At 37.3% G+C, this 20993-nt stretch overlaps 2 protein-coding genes across 2 annotated transcripts; both read right to left on the minus strand.

Moving 5' to 3' along the window:
* Window positions 2312–7192, minus strand: LOC18790718 (random slug protein 5). The gene is made up of 6 exons (XM_007222444.2): window positions 6832–7192; window positions 4925–5016; window positions 4605–4781; window positions 4012–4110; window positions 3392–3634; window positions 2312–2951 (listed from the first exon to the last, which is right to left on the minus strand). Exons 2-6 carry the CDS (start codon window positions 4997–4999, stop codon window positions 2532–2534), a joined length of 1014 nt encoding a protein of 337 aa, XP_007222506.1. The 5' UTR covers window positions 5000–5016; window positions 6832–7192; the 3' UTR covers window positions 2312–2531.
* LOC18792248 lies at window positions 9139–16931 on the minus strand. Its single transcript, XM_007227020.2, has 9 exons — window positions 16778–16931; window positions 14480–15913; window positions 13293–13481; window positions 13036–13131; window positions 12781–12940; window positions 12557–12689; window positions 10714–12474; window positions 9791–10590; window positions 9139–9635 (listed from the first exon to the last, which is right to left on the minus strand). The coding sequence occupies exons 2-8, from the start codon at window positions 15840–15842 to the stop codon at window positions 10162–10164; spliced, it is 4131 nt and encodes a 1376-aa protein (XP_007227082.1). The 5' UTR covers window positions 15843–15913; window positions 16778–16931; the 3' UTR covers window positions 9139–9635; window positions 9791–10161.

Genomic DNA, 20993 nt, shown 5'->3' on the forward strand with positions numbered 1-20993 from the left:
CAAATTCGTTCTATATAAAACTTATGCTGGATCACAACATTACATCACTTAGCATGGACCTTTTAGCTGACAGGACAAAAAAATTCCTAAATTTCTCCTCCCCCCTGGAGATTATCCTCTATTTCCCACCTTTGAAGAAATTACACATGGGATCATAAGACCGTTTCAATAGAACGCCTCACCTTCATCTCCTTTATAGAACAAACACTTTTGTCTGCAAAACCAAATCAGAATGTGTTGGATTGGCATTCAACTAATACGGGAATAACCCTTACTCAAACCATTTTTAGAGGCAAGAACTAAATAAAAGAAAAAACAGAAAGGAAATTCATGCAATTCATTGGTTTCCAAGTATCTATTTCAAAGAACTTTAATGTCGCAAATGGCTACATTGTTGAAACAGTCTCTCCATCTACAAATCAACCTTGCAAAAAGTTGCATTACAACAACATTACATCACTTCTTTTAGGCCCTGATATCATTCAGCAAGTCTTGACGCCCTTCAATGAATAAGTCATTCTTGTGTTTAAAGACTTTACCATCCTGGCTCACTCCAACAAATCCCTAATCAAAATATAAGACACTCCAATAGTTATTAAATACAAAATTTGATACTTATATGCAAATCTTGATACTTCAAACAATTTATTAAAGTAATACCTACAAACACCTCCAACAGAAACCTGAAATCCGAGATGTTTGACATACGGCCCAAGAACCCCCACTCGATTAGTTGTGTCACGCCATGGAAATCATTTACTGCTAATGCATCTGGGGTAATCCATTGCATGCAATTGATGAGGTTATTGCTTACAAGCCAATATAACAGTCTTGGGAACCCCAGATTATGGGTGACAAAAATGTTACGGGCCAACTGGCGTCGGTGTAACAGGTCGACGATAGCACGGTTCCTTACATCAATTGCGGCAGCAGAGGCAGCAGGGCTTTCAGTGAAAGCAACGGCATCACACATGCCTCCTCCACCAGTAACATTAATTCCACTAATTCTTTTTCTTTGAAGGAATCATCAGATGCTTGTAGTTGTATTGGTGATTTAAGGATTGCCACCGCTACCGCTCCATTATACATCTCCTTAATAAGATCTACGGCGGACTCGACTTCTGGGTTGACGTCGACTGGAAGCGTTGGTTTTCTGAAGCGTGGTGTTGGGACTGCGGTGGTGGCGGTTGCCGCGGCCTTTGCAGCTTCTGCCATGGACTGGGCTAGATCTTTGCCATTCATCAGAATCCTCAGTTTCATGGGTGGGGCTTTGGGGGCTTTGGGAGCTTTGAGGGTTTTGGGGGCTTTTGGGGCTTTGGAGGTTGCGGCCGCATCTTCTGTAATGGCCGCTTTAAGGTCTTTGCCATCGATCACTATTTTTAGTTTGATTGCAGCGGCTACTTCAGGCAGATGCTCTGGTTCTACTTCAGGTGAATGCTCTGGCTCAGCAAATTTATATCCCTTGGCATTGAGTTCAGCATAAAAGGAGTCAATTGGATTCCGAGGAGGTGATGGTGCCACGGCCGTCGGAGCTAACGTAGGCTGAGGAGGGAGCGGAGTGGAGGGAGGGACAGAGGCCTCAGAATCGTAAGGAGAAGCCATTAAAGTACAAAGAAGGAAGAAATCAGTGTGTTTCGGAAGCAAGAACCATCAAGAAAATGAGGGGAGAATGATAGGAAGTCTCAAGAAAAGTCGAATTCTCTCAATCCCCTAACAATAATTGTCAGAGAAAGAAGAAATCAGATGTTGGAGAAGCGGGAAAGAGCAAGAAAAAGGAAAGAAAATGAGAGGAGACCAGTCGAGAGACAGAAGGCTGAGCTGCCATACCGAGAAATGAATATTCACACTTAATTAACAATTAACTGTTACGCTGTAAATATATAAAGAGTTTCCTACGAGACTCTTTAGTCTTCTTTTTCTTTTTTTCTTTTTTGTGCTATAAGCTTTGCGTCTGGTATTTTAAGGTTTTGTGATAGTGTTCAAACCTAAAGTATATGTAATGCAATTCATACAAGTGGTTCTGTTCAGTACATTCAATTTTTCGAGTATTTCTCCATCTTAAAACGCTGAACTTTATCCGTCAAGGAAAGGTTTAACTTTTATATATAATGGCTTTGATTCATAGTTATCAGTACGACAGACACATTTCTCCCATCTATAATTGGATTTGTTTTGAATTGGTTTTACGATTCTAATATAGCAAATCCAATTGCAATTGAATTGAATTGAACTTTTTTTCTATGAGGAAAAAGATGCACATACGTGGAGAAAATGTTTTAAGTGAAGAGTGAACAATAAGGCACAAAGAACGGAGACAAACACTATATCTCTTATGTGAATTGTGGACTACATGAGTTCTGACTTACACAAGGCGAATACATTCATTGTCTCCAAAATGGTCAAATAAATTGATAACTCCAGTTCACAGAATCCCTCTTAAATTTTTGGTACCTAACCAGACAGCCAAAAAGGGTCAGCAAGATACAGCAGTTCAGTTAACTCTTCATATATACCTTGAGCCATTATTATACTCAATGTACATCTTCGGTAGCGTTTCTGCTACCGGCAGCCATCAGTTCGTCATGGTCTGAGACAACTTCTGGTTCTATCCCATGGGACGAGGAACTGTCTGTTTTTTCATTATCAGATGCATCAGAATCTGAGTCTAACTTGATAGAATCCAATGTAAGAGCAGCACTGGTAGGGGCAGGTTCTGAGGCTGCCAAAGCAGGATTTCCTCTTGTCCAAATTGCAGGCATCTTCTTGTCATCCTCTTTCATCCTCTCAGCATATTTATTTATATCAAAACCCGATGTATCATTTCCCCCAAATGCAGCCTCCAGTTTATCAATATCAAATAGATCCTCCATTATCTTCTTGGCGTTGACATCATCCGAGTAAACAAACTTGACTTTGTTGTAAGTCTTTGGCTCTAGAAAAGGCTTTACCATCTGCAACAAAAGACATTATTTTAAGTATCATAGCCACCAAGCTGATATATTTGGCTATAGATTTCTCCACATTAATACAAATCTACCCAGTACCAAGCGACATCCTCTCTATTTGAGACTTTACTAAAAGGGGAAAAGGGGATGGCCAGCCCCTTGGAATGGCACAGGATAACAAGAAACTGCCAAAAAAAATCATGTTTACAAGTGTACAAATTTTATTACTATGGATCTTATTAATTTATCACGAAAAAGTTTGGCTTTCTTCCACTTTCAAATTTAGGTCGTCATTCGCAATTCATATGCCAAAAGGAAATATGAACAAAGGCCAAAAGCTGTATAACTGCGAAAAGTTACTGTTACAGCTTTATAAAAATGATCATCTGCAAAGTATAGAGCTAGTGAAAACTTAAACAACAAAATTTGCAACCAACTGGGCTTACCGTAAAGAATGGTTCAAAAAACTTTGGTGGATTGTACAGTATTGCAAGACCTAGGCGTTCTGGATAATGGTCTTGTAAAACATGGGCAGTTTCCCGTGTCAACTTCACTGAAATATGTGACAAATTGAAACCCTGAAAATCTATCATCCAAACCATTTGTTCCTGATCTGGAGGTAGATTTAAAATAGCATTCTCCATGCAGTATACCAAGTATCTAATCTGTCCTTTTGTCGACTTTGAGTTCTGCAATTAAAAGAAACTACGAACTGTTAACAAGGAAAAATAGATTTCTTCTGAAATATAGATCTCCAAAGCATTACATTTATAGGTATATATAGCATATCCTATTATCAGGAATTCGACAAGATGCTATAGGCAATGATTTTGTCACTGACTCTGCACTACGATTAATATGCTTATTATCTCTTTTTGGAAAAACTATCTGCTTCAATATGGGATATTTTGGTTAGATAAGATGAATAAAGCTGACAAATAACAACAGTTTTACAGCACGTAAGATTCCACAAGTAGCTCAGAGTCAAATTCAAATATTAAGTTATAGCTAACTTATAAATCACAAATAATTCATGGAGGTGTCAGAAGGGCTTTGAAGATAAAACCTGACAACTAGGTCTCATGACAAGAACTGGTCTCCCATGCTTGTCAAAATAATTTGATCTGTAAATTTTCCCTGTTTCTGCTTCACGAGCTACCTCTTCCTGTATTACAAATGGAAATGATGAATTTGTAAGAACATTGTTACTTCAGTAATCATATACTAGAAGAACTTGACATGGATCGACAACCTCCAACCCTAACGACTCCAGATGACCCTTGTAATTATCTGGGTTTGAAGTAATTATAGCTATGCTGGACTCTGAGTGTCTATCAATTTTCTTACAGTTTACTAGATAGGTGGGGTTGAATTCAGAAAGAACTGCTAATAGGTGTGGAAGGTTGAAATTTTACAAAATCCAGAAAGGTCAATTGACTCAGGTTCAGTACACTGAACCACAACCATATAAGCCAGTTCAGTATGCACTGAAAACAAAGAAAGAAAAACAAAGGATGCAACCTGCAGAATATATCAGGCTTCATTTGACTACTAGTACGCTATCAGAGTAGGGAACCTGTTTTAAGCAGGATGAAAAGGTAGAATCTGGCAGAAATTGTGTATGTGAATTCGGACTACAAGCAATAAATGATAGCATACCCAACGAATCTCCTCCGGTTTGTACTCTGCCCTCCATTTCAAGGTATCTTTTAACATTTTCGTAGCTTTCTTGACATTCCAGTTTCTTGCCCTTAGATGCCTTGAGATGGATCCATCAGAACAATAAATGGACAACTTATCAGGCAATGTTCCTATCAACCTCTTCACTTCGTTAATCTGCATATATGAAGAGTGTTGCAGGGTAAATAGATTTTCTCCCCAAAATAAGGATGGTATTATCATGCCCCAACTTAAGGAATTAAAACAAGTTAAAGAAAGCGATTATAGAAATGCTAAAGGAGCAGTTTTACTGCAGATACCTTTGCCTGCTGCTCTTCAAATGATAAAATCTTCTCAGAGCCATTTGAAGGGGATTTCTTTATTCCCGTACTCATAGTTCTCAGAGAAGAATCTGTAAATTAACAATGAAGACTTCAGAACTTAAGTACTAATGTCTTGTTCCCATTTCAGTCTCCTCTCACCATCACTTACATATACAAAAAAGTGCAAAAACAAAAGGCAAGTTCTCTATCCTACAAAAACAAAACGATATTTTAAGCTTATCCCTAGAGAACCAGAATTAAATTTCTTACTTGAACACTATGGAAACTAGCATATTGCAGTCATGAAGTACATCAACATAGTTCTATTATTGTTTTAAGATTGAACGGTCAACTCAACTATGGTCAATACATATTTTTATAAGCTACAAAACACTTGAATGAGCAATGAAAACAATTAAACCAATCTTATTCTGAAGAATCAAAAAGCATGATTCAAGAATGGCTAGCACCTTTCAAGAATAGACATTGTGACAGAATTCATCATGTATGGGATCACATTCATTTTTTGAAAAGAGGGGTCACATTCATTTATATTATGTTTTAATTTTGTCAGAAGTTATTTAGATTTACATGTTAGTTACATCTGCCAATTACTCAATCATTTTTAGAGCCGAGAAGTAACTAATCCAACTACTACAGAAAAGAAAAGACACAACGGAAATGAATACTATTGAATTGGTTTCTACAGGCACGGAAAAATTGGTTTCCAAATATCTATTTCCAAGAATTTAAATAACCCCAATGACTACATTGTTGAAACCTAGTTCTCTGCTCTCAAGCTGTCAAATTTACAAATCACCCTGAACCTTGCCAAGAGTTGCACAAATTCGTTCTCTATAAAACTTATGCTGGATTACAATATTACATCACTTAGCATGGACCTTTTAGCTGACAGGACCACAAAATTCCTAAATTTCTCCTCCCCCCTCGAGATTATCCTCTATTTCCCACCTTTGCAGAAATTACACATGGGATCATGTCAGTTTCAATAGAATGCCTCACCTTTATCTCCTTTTTGGAACAAAAACTTTTCTGTCTGCCAAACACTAACGAACCTATGCCATTCAACAATTTCACGATTCGATCAATAACGTCAACCATAATTCAATCCTATAACTTTTTCCTTGAAAGCATATGCATTTCCTTTCTATTACGAACAAAATTACATTGGCATTATTTTATTAACTGGAAACAGCATATGCATAGTCATTTCTATAACCACGAGATGACTAACAAGAATTTGTGTCACCATTTGGAAGCACTGAAATCCTACTCAAAACCTTCAGTCTCAACCTTATCTGTCATTAAGATTCATATGTTCTAGTCAATCAGACTTAAATTGAAATTGTTCACATGTAAACTATACAGCCTTTTGAACTATGTTTGCTCGCATCCAATGTACTACTATTTGAAGTAAAATTTTCAACCTAATAAGCCCTTTTGTGATAGCTTTGACATGACAACTCTGGAATCACCACTAACTTGTACCTTGTAGTAATATCCAAATCTACCTAAACAGAATGTCTTGGATTGGCATTCATCTAACATACAAATAACCGGAAAATCTATTGACATAAAATCTCCTGTTCGTGCAGCTGGGATTTGCTCATGTGGGTTTTTGCAATGCGTCCTATGTATTTGTTCATGAAATTAAATCTATATTCTTCTTTTCATAAAACCATAAAAAAATCAACCAACTTTCGGGTAAAGTACATGACTAAAAATCACAAAAGCGCCTTTTAACTAACATAATTATGCACGCAATATACCAAATCAGCAATATCATGGTAAATAAACAAGCTTTTTCAAGCACAAGGAATGCAAATCAAACCGACCCACTAAAATTACGGTTATAATCTGCGAAAGAAATGGCAAGATCCGACCTTTTCAAACAGATTGAAGAAGAATTGGGGGCCTCACAAAATCCGAGCTAAGCTACTATTCCGGAGCTCCTCATCAGTCCCAAACCACAGAACGGGTCAACTCTTAAAAAGAGAGAGAGAGAGAGAGAGAGAGAGAGAGAGAGAGAGAGAGAGAGAGAAGCTGGAGATGTGGTTTTTTGGATTGTATTTGAACAAGAATATTACTCGGATCGAATCATGGCCGATGCTGAAATCTGGTTGAAATTTGAAATGCCCAAACCAAAAACACGTGCTTTTTAAACGAAGCCAAAGCCAAAGCCTTTTCTTCTTGTTAACATTATTTTTTATGGCTTAGCCTTTCGGGGACGCATCTGCAAATCCTTACCTGAACGCGGTCGTGTTTGTGGCCATTAAAACTATGGAAGGGTAGGTTTGACCTTTTAGCAAATCTCATCTTCTCTGCATGGCCATGGATCATGGTGTTTAATATTATTTGAAAAAATCTCATATTTTTAAACCTAATTAACGAAATATTAGTATAATAAGCATTCTCTAATATTAGGTATGACCTTTTAGCAAATCTCATCTTCTCTGCATGACAAAAAGATTTTTCTTAAATAATAATTCATTTTCGTTAGGAAGACCCTAGATATTATTCTGGATGTGCTGATTGAAGATCGTTCTCGAATTGTACCTTACTAATTGATTGATAACAACGTCACTTTCTTTCAAAAAAAATTATATAGTACATTTCATTAAAGTAAGCTTTTTTTCTTCTTCATATTTTGCTAATATTTGTCTTAGTATTTATGTAATTTCGTATAATTGATACTTTCGTCGACGTCAATTTTGAAAAAAATATTTGGGCACAAGTGAATTCTCAATTGTGACGGTAATATTCTAACAGAGAGCATTGCACCATCACTGATTGTTTTGGGTTAAATACCTATTTTGTTATTGGATTTTACACGAAAATTCAATTTGATCACTGAAAAAAAAAATTAGCCAAATTAGTAACTGTGTTTTCCAAAGTTTACAATTTATAGACATTTTATTATCTTCCTTTAAGTGTAGTTATAAAATAAATTAAAAAATTAAAAAAAAACAAGTTAGGGTATATTGTACTATTAGGCTTTAACAAATTGAGGGAAATTTTGGGTTGAAATCGGAATTGTGATGTATAAGGTCACAAAATGGATGATATATTGAACTTGAATTGATTGAATGACAACCGTATTGTGATTTCGAATGGCAAGGAGACATAATCAAGGTGATAGAGCACCAAAATATATTCAGAAGTTGTTGATTTTCATTTTAATTTGGTTTGGCTTTTTTATTTTCCTTGTACCTCACAATTTCAATTTCAACCCAAATTTTTTCTCAATCATTAAACCTTAATAGCACAATATACCCAATTTATTGAGTTAGAGGAAGAAGACTAAAGGTTCTTCATAAAAAAATAAAAATAAAAACTACACTTAACGGAAGACAACGGAATGTCTATAAATTGTAAACTTTGGAAAACACTGTGATCAATTTGGCTATAAAAAATTCTCAAAGACCAAATTGAATTTCCATGTAAAACCCAGTAATCAAAATATCATTTAACCCTTTTTTTTTCTTCTTTTTTTTCAATAATTCACCTAATCAGACACATAGACCCCAATATGTAATAATACAACAGCTCAACAAGGAACAAGCCCCAAATTGCCCATTGCCCACGAGAAGTACTTTAGGGATTGGTAATTCAGTAAAAACAGGGGTTGCATTCAAAGTAAAAATGCTCCATAACATGAACATGTTGCTACTCTTGCATGTGCCATACGCCAGTGCTGTCCTTTACAAGACAAAGGGCGACCCTGCTGTCCTAGTTAGGTCCTCACATGCCATGATGTAATCAGGGTCCCCTTTTTATTTTGTCCACACATCACATGACTCGAGAAACGATTTTCGTACTAATGTTTGATCAATAGTCAAAAATCGGAGAACGGTTTTCATGAAACGAAAATAGCACTATTTTATTATCTGCAATGAATAACACTGTGACACACACGATAACACTTCCACGTGACATGGCATTATTAGCTGAGAATAACTACATAATGATATCCCAATTGCAACTAAGTTTCTCTTCAAAAATCGCCCACACATAAAAGACACATTGGATCAATAGTAGAAATCACCCACACATAAAACCCACATTTGATCAATAGTCATAAATTGCAAATGAGTGCAGCAACAAACCTTGTCAATAGTCGGAAACTACTGAGCTGAGAACTCTGATGTTCTTTGGTCAGAGATGTAAAAGAAACTGAAGGCAAGGAAGCATAGAACAAAAGAATTTATATGATTCCACAACTAAAAGATGTATGTACAAAGTTAGTTGACACTACAAGCTATGAATGGATTTTTCTTTCTAATACAATTTCTGTACTCCTCCCCCATATCTATACAGAAAATTGTAGCAATGCCATCTTTTGGCATGTGTTTATGCCTCCACTAACATTTCAAACAACAGGAGAAAAAAAACATTCAGTAATACCCACCAGACCTTTACATTCCCTTCCTATTATGTGGTCATCATGTGCATTCTGCACGTCCAAAAATGTACATAGCATCATTCAAATGGGAACTTTCTACATCGAAACACTAACTCTTGTCGTAGCAAGATCGAATGAGTCGGTATGTTTGTGAGAAGAGAGCTACTGAATCATCAGGAAGCTTTCCCCTAATCTCCTAGTAGCAACTTATGACATCAATTGAATAGCGGCGCGGGCGATAATACCATCACAGGAAAAGCTTTGTTGACGCCATTGTTTGGATTCCTGAGTTATTTGGTATCCAATAAATGAGAGGAAATCATGAACAATGACACGGAAAAGAAAAAATACAGAGTTATATGCATTAATCCAATTACAAATCTATGTGTCAGTTTCAGCACATCAAATGACTTTTCTTTTATCAAAAAAACATTTCTTACCACTGAAGATTGTAAGCTGGTGGTAGGGTACGATTTTCCACCATCTACCCAAAAGCATCCAGCCCCTTGCAAGCAATCGTAGGAATGAAGTCAACGAAAACGGTTCTTCTGCAAAAGCAACTTTGTGCACAGGCCGATAGCCCCTGCCAAGTCCCCCCTTAATGCCGAACTTCTCAATTAACTGAAAGATATCTGGCACAAAGTTCAGCCCTTCTAATTTGAGGTGTCCAGCTTCAGATATTCAGCACAGGAAACTAGTGCCCCAAGACCTTTCTGGCAGACCAAGAGCAACCCTTGCCCCATAGGAAAAATAAAGAATGCCACGAAGCTCTCATGATGCAGAAAGAGGATTCAAAAACAACAATTAATAACTAAATATCTCTCCTTCCAACAACCCCAGCAGAACTATGTTTCCTTTGTATACCATATTGCCAGGCATCTCTGGATTTATCACCTGACTGATCAAAGTCATCCAAGGAATTCTCAAACGGAGGTTTCATAGGCCGGTAAGTTCCATTCCTAGAAATTACTGATGCACCCAACTTCTCGTCATCTTCTGATGGTGTTCCAGACCTAGATTCCACGTGCATATCCAGCGATCTATGCCTTGGTCCAGCAGACCTGAAACCCCTCATATTAGAGGAAGGCTTTCCTGGTAATGGAGTATAAGAAGGTCCCTTTGGTACCAGAAATTCTTTGGGAAGAGTCTCCATGTCCATATAACAGTTCCTGGCTTTGGCATCGGTAATCAATGAAGCCCAGTCATCAGACTGCATTAAGGCATTTGCATTCCCCATCACCTGTTAAAAGATCCAATTTCAAATTAAAAAGTTAATAATATGTGGGTGGCTATGTGCAGGTAGATGGTGTGAACTTGACTGTAATAAGCATAAATGACTAATAATAAGGAAAGAAATCCATACCCAAAGAGCCCTTCTTGCACGAGTGAGAGCTACATTCATGCGGCGGATGTCTGCAACAAAACCAACCCCATGACTTGAAGCACGCACACAGGACATGATAATCACATCACGCTCTTGGCCTTGGAAAGCATCTACGGTGTTAATATATAGATCCTTTCCTTCTTCTGAATTCAAAACATCCTCAAACTCACGCTGAAGGCATTTAAGTTGCAGTTTATATGGTGTGATTATGCCAACAGAAATTTTTCCCACCCCAAACGCTTTCAATGACTTGTGGAGATGCTCATACAACCGAACACAAAACCGTGCTTCATGTATGTTCTGATAGGAGACAGATCCCCCTCTATGGGACTCCCGCCCATAGGTAATGTCAAAAAATATGTAAGGTCTAAGTACAGGGTCCTTGTAGTAGGTCTCATCAGGTAAATTAGCAACGCTTTCACTGTCAGTAAGGCGTCCTTGGTAGAAGTATCTTGAAGGGAAATCACGGATTTGAGGATGCATCCTATACTGCACAGATAACAACATCGTCGGACATTTTGCTTGCTGGAATCTTTCAAAAAGACTTCTACTGTATAACAAGGTCCCAGCAGCCTTGCTAATAACTGTTGCGGGAAGCTGCTGAGGATCTCCAACAAGAACACATCGTGCAGCACCAAGAGAAAGGGGAGGAAGAACTGCCACTTCACTGGCTTGGGCTGCCTCATCAATCACAACCATATCAAAACCATGAGAAAGACGAGAGAACAACTTGCGACCACTGCTTGAAACAGTAGTGAAAACAATCTCAGCCTCATTGGCAAAACTTGCCTCAAGATTAGCACGAGCTTCTTCCAAGTTGAAATTGCTACCAGCACGAAACTTGCCTTCTAAAATGAATAGGCGAGACAGCTCCACTAGAGTTTTATCCCTGCTTTCAACTACAGCTGCAAGGTTCTGCAGCAATGCATCTCGATTCTGGTCCCGAGCCACCAGAACATCAGGATCAACACCAACTGATCCTTGGGAGCGAACAGCAGCAGCTGCAACAGTAAGTTCTCTTTGAAGATTACTTATCTGCACTGACAACTGAGCTTCACGATTTCTTAACTGATGCATCCACCCTAAGACTTCCTCACGATTCTTGACCAAAAGCTGTTCGGTTCTCCGCTCAACCGACACAGCCTGGGCAGCGCGGGTCTGTGAATCAACACCTACTCGAGCAACATCAGGCCGATAAACTTTCATCTCACCATCAATGAATCCACGGTCAAGAACACGGGAAAGAAGCTCATCTGTTGCAGCATTAGAAGGAGCGCAAACTAACATTCTAGGTTTTGGGCAGAGCTTTGGTAGTGTACGAAGGAGATTCTGGTCCATGTTCTGAAGAACCTCATCAATTGATCCCGTAGAAACATTATCAAAGTTGCTCTCACTATTTTGCTTATAGCTTTCGGGTGCTAATTTCTTAAGCAAAGAAGTGTAGTACTGCTGGTACTGCACCAGATGGATAACGTTTAGCATTCCCCACACTGTGTGTGTCTTACCTGTTCCAGGAGGTCCTTGAACAAGAGTGAAAGGCCATGGATCTTGCCTCTTTCCACCACTTGTACCAGCTGCTGTATGCATTGCGGCCCATTGGATTGCTGCTAGCTGGGGTCCATTGAAAGTCCTATGCAAATGATCAACAAAATTCTGTGTGAAGCATTCAGGCATAGCAGGGGACTGCTGCTCATATTTTGGGAAGTGTTCTGGGCTGGGCTGAAGTATTGCAGTTTGCATCTGTGAATGTAATCTGTCAAATTAGTATTCATGCAAATAAAACAGAATATTCAAAGCCATTACTGATCCAAAAATTTGTCACCTGCAAATTCAGACGGCGAAATGCATGCAGTGCAACATACTCCCGCTGGGTGGTTGCAAGAGAACCAAGCACAGTTAAATACCAAATTCCTTTGGGCTGTAGTTTTCTTAGAATATGATCATCATCAACGAAGCTGGAAAAATAATATTAAAGATGAAGCAAGAGAAAGAGAGGAAGAATACTAGAGCAAAATCATAGAAAAACAAATAGAATTATGCAGCAACCTGTTAGAATCATGGGAGTCCCCAACATAAAAATGAAGGATTGCTCCTGGGGGATCACGAGTATCGATAGGAATATGTCGCCTCACAGTACCAGCAACACGCCCACTGATTTCAGGCTCCTCATTGTCCTCAGCTGACGAGTTGTTCCTTACGGATCTGACTGCATGACATAATAAGAGTCAATGTTAGTAATGCCGTCAGAGCATTAACATCCAATAGAAATAATTTGACAAGAAACATAATCACATGTCAGACCTGATCCAGGCCTGGGGGTTGAAAGAATTGCAACATCGCCCTCCTTAAATGTCCACTTGCATCCATTTTCTGGAAGGACTATTACATCATACCACCCTAAGCCACCAAAAGTTACACCTTAATCAGTTAACAGAACCAGGAAGAGAGAACATAGGTATTATCAGCTATACAGGCCAACCTAACCATGGTTAGCCAGTTTTGCTTTTTCTAAAATTTGTATTGAGGTGTATCCATAAACTGGGAGTTGGGCTCAGCACCTCTTTCTCTCCTTTCAATGCTTCTTACACGGACCATCATATGAGCATCTCTAGAAACACCTTCAGTTAATTCCTCCCATGTGCTGTAAAGCTGTGCCCGGCATTCCTCAAACAGCAAGGGTTCAAATACTCTGACATACTCCTCAACAGATTCAAACTTTTCAGGAACACATTGGAGGTCAGTCTCCCCTGGTGCACAAGAAAATGCAAATTCAGTGGAAAGAAAAATAACTTTGAGAAACCACACACAAAAAAAGGTTAAAACCCAAAGGAATAGAAGACAAATATTGTATGTACCAGGCTATGAGAACACATAACATAAAAGAAATCAACAACTTAAGTACCATTGCTGCCTACCAAGGAATGAAATATTCCATATGAATGGAAGCTTTTCAAGCCTTTCCACAAAGACAAGGTTTAGAAAATAAATAAACATATAAACGCACAAGTTACTAAGCCAAAATTATGGATTTCAATTTATACCTCATGTACTTACAAACATGAAACCGACAATCACAGGTAAATATCCTTACAGAAATAGTAAATGTGTTGTTGTTTGCTCTCCTCATGAGATGGAGATTTCTACAGAAAAGATTGTATGTTGTCCCAATAACAATAGGTTCAGTACGAAGGAATACTCTCCCAAGAGGACATCCTGATTATTGAATACCCACCACATGAAACTGTATAGATCCATCCACTATATGTGGGCCTGGGCAATACAATATCAACTTTCACTTCTTAAAAACTAATATAAGGAATCACAGTTGACCAAATTCACGTTTATTAGAAAATACAAACCAAGCAAAACATTAACACTTCAATCAAAACATCCCCCCTACCCCACCCTATCCACCAAAACAAACAACAAAGTACACTATGAGAACTTTGCACACAAGAGGGCATGTGATGGTGATAAGAATTACAAAGTGAAATTGAGAAAATCAATGAAATATGTCAATTTGGAATCTCGATTTCACACTATAATTGTCATCACCTTCCAAGTCCTTTGTGTGCTATGAGTCTCATAATGTAACAATTGGAGGGCCATGGAGCACTGGCATAAGAAAATCAGGAAAGCTGTCAACACAGATTGCCCAAAGTTCCCAAGAGTAACAAAATTGGGAACCATGTCACTAAGAACCAGTCAACATTAATGAAAACAGAAAAACAACATTACTTTATACCTGGGTGATGCCAAAACTTTTCGCTGGTAACCTCTCGTATAAGACGCTCAACCGATGTGTCTTGGTACGTGTTACTGATTGCCATTTGCTTCTTTGCAGGAAGAGGCTTCTTGTTTCCCGATTTGGAATCGATGGAACCTTGAGTGACCAGAGCTGGCTTCCTATTAGCAACCTGTGAATTCTTCAGCTGCCTCATATCTGTGGGCTGTTTCCATGAACTCTGTCTTGGAATTGGTGGTAAGACCTCTGCAGAAGGATCAGTGTCGCCATTTTGCTTTCTAGTCCTGGGCAGTAATCCATAATTAGCATCTCCATTAGATTCAGACTTACATTCACTGGACTCTACCACAGTCCCTCCTTCACTACACACAACATCAACTTGTTTCTGATCCTTTATTGTCGACTGTGACTGCTTTTCCCCAACGCGTTCTGTAGGTGGAGGAATGGTACGAACCTCCTTCAAAGTGCGAGTTGTTACAGGTGTGGGAAAGGGTTGTCTTCTTGGTGTTGAACTTTTGATAGGGCCAGCTTGCTTAACATCTTCCAAATTAAGGAACATTGTCTGTCTATTACGTTTCCTTCCCAGCTTTGCTTCATTTAGTTGGTTTATCTTCCTCTTCATTGGATTAGTTGCACACTTGACTGCATGGATTGCTTCAATGCCTTTAACTTTCTCTTGTTTTGGAACCAAGCCATGGTCCTCCTGACAATCCATGGATGCCTGACCTTTAGCATTACTGTCTAAGTTGCGGCTACTGTTGCTATTCTGATCATGATCAAATCCTAAAGACGTATGACTGCTATTTTCATCCTTGAGACTTTCTGAAATCTTCATATTGCAAGAACTACCATCTGGAGAAACAGCAGAAGCACATCCAACAATCACTCCAGATTTTCCTTCCACTTGTGAAGTTTTACCTTCATGCAAACTGCCACTTCCATATGCTTCAGCAGATCCCTCGGCATCATCAGACCACTCTCCTTCTTCTCTTTCCGCAGATGGAGCATTTGCAGAAGCAGAAGCTAAAGATGGTACTGGTTTTACATCCTCATCCTTACTTGACTTAGATATTGATGCACTGTTGGGATTATCATCTCTTGCCTTCTGCTCAGCACCACCTTCAGAGCCATGAGCAAATTTAGGCCGGACAAAAGGTTGAAAACCTGACACAGATGATGCGTGTGAAAAAGCATGATTATTAACAATTCTTGGTGCAACAGCTGCTACTGCAAGCACTTCAGAACTGTGGGGGTTTGTAGAAGGAAGTGCCTTTTGTGGCTGGAAACGGACCCCATCATTCTCTTCATTATCCTCGGCAGGGGGTTCATTGAGATCAAATAATGGCCTTCCTCGAGAACCCATCTCATATGTAAATACATACAAACTAAACTATATTTCCAAGAAAGTTGAACGGAGCTTTTCGTGATTTCCTTCTAAGAAAACATTCAAACGAAATGCAACCAATTAGGTGATAGCAAATCATCACAGACAAAGCATGCACATTAAATGCAATCAGTGACTTCTGCAATAAAGAGTTCAAGAAGTCTAGTGACCTCTACAAGCATAAGAATCCATCAACAAAGGTAATCCAGCATCAAAGAATTAATTATAACCAAGCCACAAGACACACACATTGCATGTTAAAATAAACAGTTATCAAGCCTAAAGGAATAAAAAAGAATCATACAACGCATTAATTTCAAAAACTTAAAATGGATTCGAGATGTGTAAACTGGTTTTTCAAGAACAAGAAAATGGTTTTTGATTCTATTAAGTCCCCAATAGAACTTATAGTCAAATACGCATATATAAAGAGATTATGTATAGCAGCAGCATAGGCAACAAATGGAACCAGAAAACTTAAGCACCGATCACTTGAGACAATACATACAGGAAACCCTAACAGAAACTAGAGCAGAGCTCGCAAAACTGATAAAATGAAAAAACCCAAATCTACAAACACAGTGCTTGATCCAATTAAATTCAAATTACCTACTCCAGATTGAAATCTCAATTGCAATCCCAATCCTCACCAACTGACCTAGCATTTTGTTCTAGGGTTTCATCAACAACCAAACACTCCAAATCCCAACACCAACCCTCAAATCCAACTCGCACCCAAACAGATCGAACCCACAATTCGTTCAGCAAATGTTCATGCATTCATCTAATCAGTCAAGCCAAAAGATTCAGTCTTTCTCCAATCCCATTATTCATGCTACTGATCTTCCGCATCGCAACAAACAATATTTACAAATTAAAATTAAATTTTAAAATATAGCAGATAGAATTTTTACCTCTTTTAGAGCTTCGTGTGTATATTTAAGAGAGGAAGATAATTTAACCGAAAATAAAATAAATAACAGAGAGGAAGCCTCTATAGGGTAAGGGTTTGAGAGAGAACAACAAGCGAGCAAGAGAGAGAGAAGGAGAGACAGATAGCAAATATGAGAGAAAACAAGGGCCTGGTGACGGGTTTATATAGGAAATATCAATGCCTTCGCCGGCCGGTTTTTTCTCCGGCCACCGTTATTTTATTCCCGGCAATTTTTAATTCTACCCTTTATTTTATTTTATTTATCGCTTCGAGAATCCGAAATTCCAAAAACACCCTCCCTTCTCCTGCTTATAACCGACTCAGTTTTGCGGGTTTGAATTTGACTAGGATAGCTTCAGGGATAAGGTGGAGGGTAATTTCGGGACTTTAACAGCGGTGGATTAGGGTAATCTGAGGGTTTAGCTTACGTGCATAACGCTCGCACGTAAGAATCTTACGCTCCAAGGCAGTAGTAGCGACAGTTCGGTCAGTTTCGGCCGTGGGCCCCAATAAATAGCCACGTGTACGGCAGAGATTTGTGATCGACACATGATTCCTTGATTGGATGTTTATGCGGTATTTCATTTTTATTTTTAATGGCCGCGGAGGGAACGGTGTAATATTTGGGAAATCAGCAGGGTATAAAGGTCATTGTAACAAAGGAGGGAGGACGATCCCACGTGCTTTTAAAGCGGAGGGAAACACAGACCTATGGTACGGCAACAGTGTAGCATTGTGTGTACGACACGCCAAACCAAGGCGCGTGGGAAGGCAGTGGATGTGTCCTTTTTTTCTTGGTTGATAAATTTAGGAAAAAAAAACACCTAAATTACTAAAGTTCACTTGAAAACGTGTATAAATGTCATGAATCCATTAAAAAAATTTATTATAGAAAATGGGATTTTATGGGTAAGAAGCTAAATTTGGACCATAATAAATAGGAGGAAAATATTAGTAAAGGACTATTATGCCCTTGTACTTTCATGATGGCACTGTTGAGGGTGGTTAGATATTCAATTAATTTGGACACCCACATAACTCATAGTTGTAGCAGTGACCGAAACTCAAGAATCTCAATGTGTTCTAGAATGGAACAAGTACTATTTCATGCTGCTAAAGCGAAATTAAAAATAAATAAAGGTTGACTTTAAATACCCAAAAAAAAAATATATTAACAAAATTTGGTTTAGATTTTATTGATTTTGAATTCAATTAAGTTGGTTGGTCATTTGGAGTAATGTTATTCTTATCATATTTGTATGTCACGGTCTTATATCACCTTATATGGCAAATGAAGTTGACAACTACATCAACTAAAAAGTGTCAATAAATCATTATAAAAAAAATGTTAAATTAATTTTAATCAATATTAATTCACCTCATCTGCCACATAAGATGGTATACAAATGTGTTAAAAGTAGAATTACTCTTTCCTTTGCACCAAATGAAATCTAGAAATCTTTGTAGATGCAATTGAAAAAAAAAAAAATATATATATATATACATTGACATAATAAATTCAAACATTATAAAAAGTCTTTGAGGAAATTACAACTATGATTTTTTAAAAACAAACCACATGGACCAAAATTGAGGCCATTCATATTTTGGGGGCTGAGCCATTTAGGCCTGGAGGATTGGAACTAGCAACTAGGCTATTTTTTCGGAAATTTTTTCTGATTTAGGGTGGGTCAGAGCAGACCTCAGCCACCCCGTGGACCATGCTCTATATTATTTTTCCCACCCTCCCATGTCCTATGTACTCATAAAACGTATGCTTCACATTTGCTACGGATACGCATGGGCGTATGTGAGACACTCGTTTTTCTCATATTTCTGCAATGAAACTTCTTGTAATTCTTTTAATTTATTTTTTTAAATAAGGTGAGACAAATCCGAAAACCCAAAAAAAAAAAAAAAAAACTAATAGGGCGACACTCGGCTTAATGTATCATTATCCAAGATAAGAGCCAAATAAGTAGAGAGGACATCAAAACTATGCAAACCCAAAGACAGGTTGTGCCCCCCATAGCAACAAGATGATCATCAAAACTTCTTTGTAACTCCAAACGTTATTCAAAGAAGCAACCTGGTTCCATAAGCATGTCGAATAAACACTTGTGGGTAATGTGATCACTATAAAAGCAGCAGCCCTTCTTGTTTTTTCAATGAATGAAGATGACTTTCTTCTTTCTTTCTCAAATTTTGTATAGGAAAAGATAATATTTTCCAATGCCTACGTTCTTACATAAATAGATATATAACCTTGCATAATCGCTATAGTCTTTCTCTTTCTTAGGGTTTAGCGGTCATATAATTTCATGTTTTTATTCAAAAATAGTTAACTTTAATTCGATCTGTTTAATTAATCGTATCAAATGCCTAAAGTCCACTCAATCTATTTATAAACTTGTTGTATTTGGATTTAACTACTTCTATTTTGAGCTAAATTGTTTAAAGTAAGTTTCCATTATTATGACCCAAACCTATCACTTATACCTTAGTTATCAAATTAGAATTCACTTAATTATGAATACATACAAAACCACAAAAACTAGTATTTTAATTATACTTTTTGTCATATAATATATAATACTAATAAATGACAAAATGAATATACTAGTTAAATATGTTTATTATGTCAATATTGAGTTACTAAGCTTAACACTAACACTAACACTAACACTAACACTAACACTAACACCACCTATTTATAATTTGTATTTAGCGAGTCGTGTCATACTCGGATTCATGTCAAGCAATGGTCAACTCAAATCTACTAACTACTTCATGTCGTTTTTCGGTCGTGTTATTATGTTGTGTGAAAAAAAAAAACAGAAAATAAATTTATAATAGTATAATAATTCTATGTATCCGAAACTTCCCATCAATTTCCTACCTTTACTTTTATTTTCACACTCTTAACCAACCCACCCTCCTCCCCCGAATCCAACTTTTTTTTCCCCACTTAAAATTGTCAGCATCACATTGAAATTCAACTTTCTTTTCTCACTTCTAATTCTCATCACATTGTCTACATGCATGGCGCATGCGAATTATTCAAGTAAAAGATATTCATCTCAAATATAATAAAATATTTTCTACAAAAACAAAAGCGCTTTCCACAAATAGATCGAATTTAGCTGTAATAAATTTCCTACCTTTTTCTATTCGTTTTACTGTTTTTTTAGCTCAGAAAGCACGTGGCTACGAACAGAAAGAGAAATTGTGATTATAAAGGAAGGTTAAATTCTTAGCGGGGTTATCTTATATATGGTAAGGGTGGTCGGTGGTAACTAGTAATTGCCAATTTAAGAATAATATGATATTGGAGCGTGACACATTGTGGTTGTTGGATGCCCACACGAGGAAAATATATTAAATTAGTCAAAATCAACAAATGTGGAAATTGCATTTTGGCCCCTCTAATGTTTTGGATTATATGCCATGTTTGTATAACATGACAAATCTTTTAGTTTAGATTTTAGGCTTCAAGAAATATTTATTTAAAATTTGAAACTTTATATCATGGCTATTGGCATGTTTACTTATCTAGGATTGAAATAGGGAGACGAAGTGAAAAAGACTTGGAGTAGGACGAAGCAAACTGAAACATGTATACCCAAATTAGAGTGTTTATTAAGTGTTTGGAAGTGTAATTGTAATGAGGCTAATTATAATTAGTATGTTTACTAATTGTTTGGTTGGAATCGGAATCAAAGCTAATTTGATTTATGAAAATTAGGAAGGCGATTGTTTATATGTGTGGGTCTTGTCTTTATCTTTCTTCTAAACCGTTAGTAAATATTGAGATAACTTAAAACAAGAATGACTCCTTTATATCTAATGGATGTTATGAGAATGTTTAATTTCGAAGAACTTTTATTGTCAACCTCAATGAGAAAATGTAAAATAGTCTCTTCATTCTTTTTAACACTTTTTAATTAGCATGTTTACTTATCAATAAATGACAAGTCATGAATTGGAAAACTTGGACATGTACTCAAGGAATTGGAACTCAATCAACTACTCCCCTAGTTGATCTCATTAATGATTTTAAGAGTACTTGATTACGGATTTTCATATGGAACTTATATAATTTTTTATTCCTTATATATTAATAAACGTAGGAAAATGGATGAAATAGAATCATTCAAAATACCCATATAATAAAAAAACACATAAAAAACATGAAT

Source organism: Prunus persica, chromosome G1, assembly GCF_000346465.2.
Source record: "Prunus persica cultivar Lovell chromosome G1, Prunus_persica_NCBIv2, whole genome shotgun sequence".
In the NCBI taxonomy this organism is placed as follows: domain Eukaryota; kingdom Viridiplantae; phylum Streptophyta; class Magnoliopsida; order Rosales; family Rosaceae; genus Prunus; species Prunus persica.

Coding starts and splice junctions, on each gene's coding strand:
- LOC18790718 (XM_007222444.2), bottom strand. CDS start 4,999: ATGAGTACGGGAATAAAGAAATCCCCTTCAAATGGCTCTGAGAAGATT. Junction 4,111..4,604: donor AACCGGAGGAGATTCGTTGG/GTATGCTATCAT, acceptor TTTGTAATACAG/GAAGAGGTAGCTCGTGAAGC. Junction 3,635..4,011: donor TCATGAGACCTAGTTGTCAG/GTTTTATCTTCA, acceptor TTTTAATTGCAG/AACTCAAAGTCGACAAAAGG.
- LOC18792248 (XM_007227020.2), bottom strand. CDS start 15,842: ATGGGTTCTCGAGGAAGGCCATTATTTGATCTCAATGAACCCCCTGCC. Junction 13,482..14,479: donor AAAGTTTTGGCATCACCCAG/GTATAAAGTAAT, acceptor CTTGTGCACCAG/GGGAGACTGACCTCCAATGT. Junction 12,690..12,780: donor GACTCCCATGATTCTAACAG/GTTGCTGCATAA, acceptor TTATTTTTCCAG/CTTCGTTGATGATGATCATA.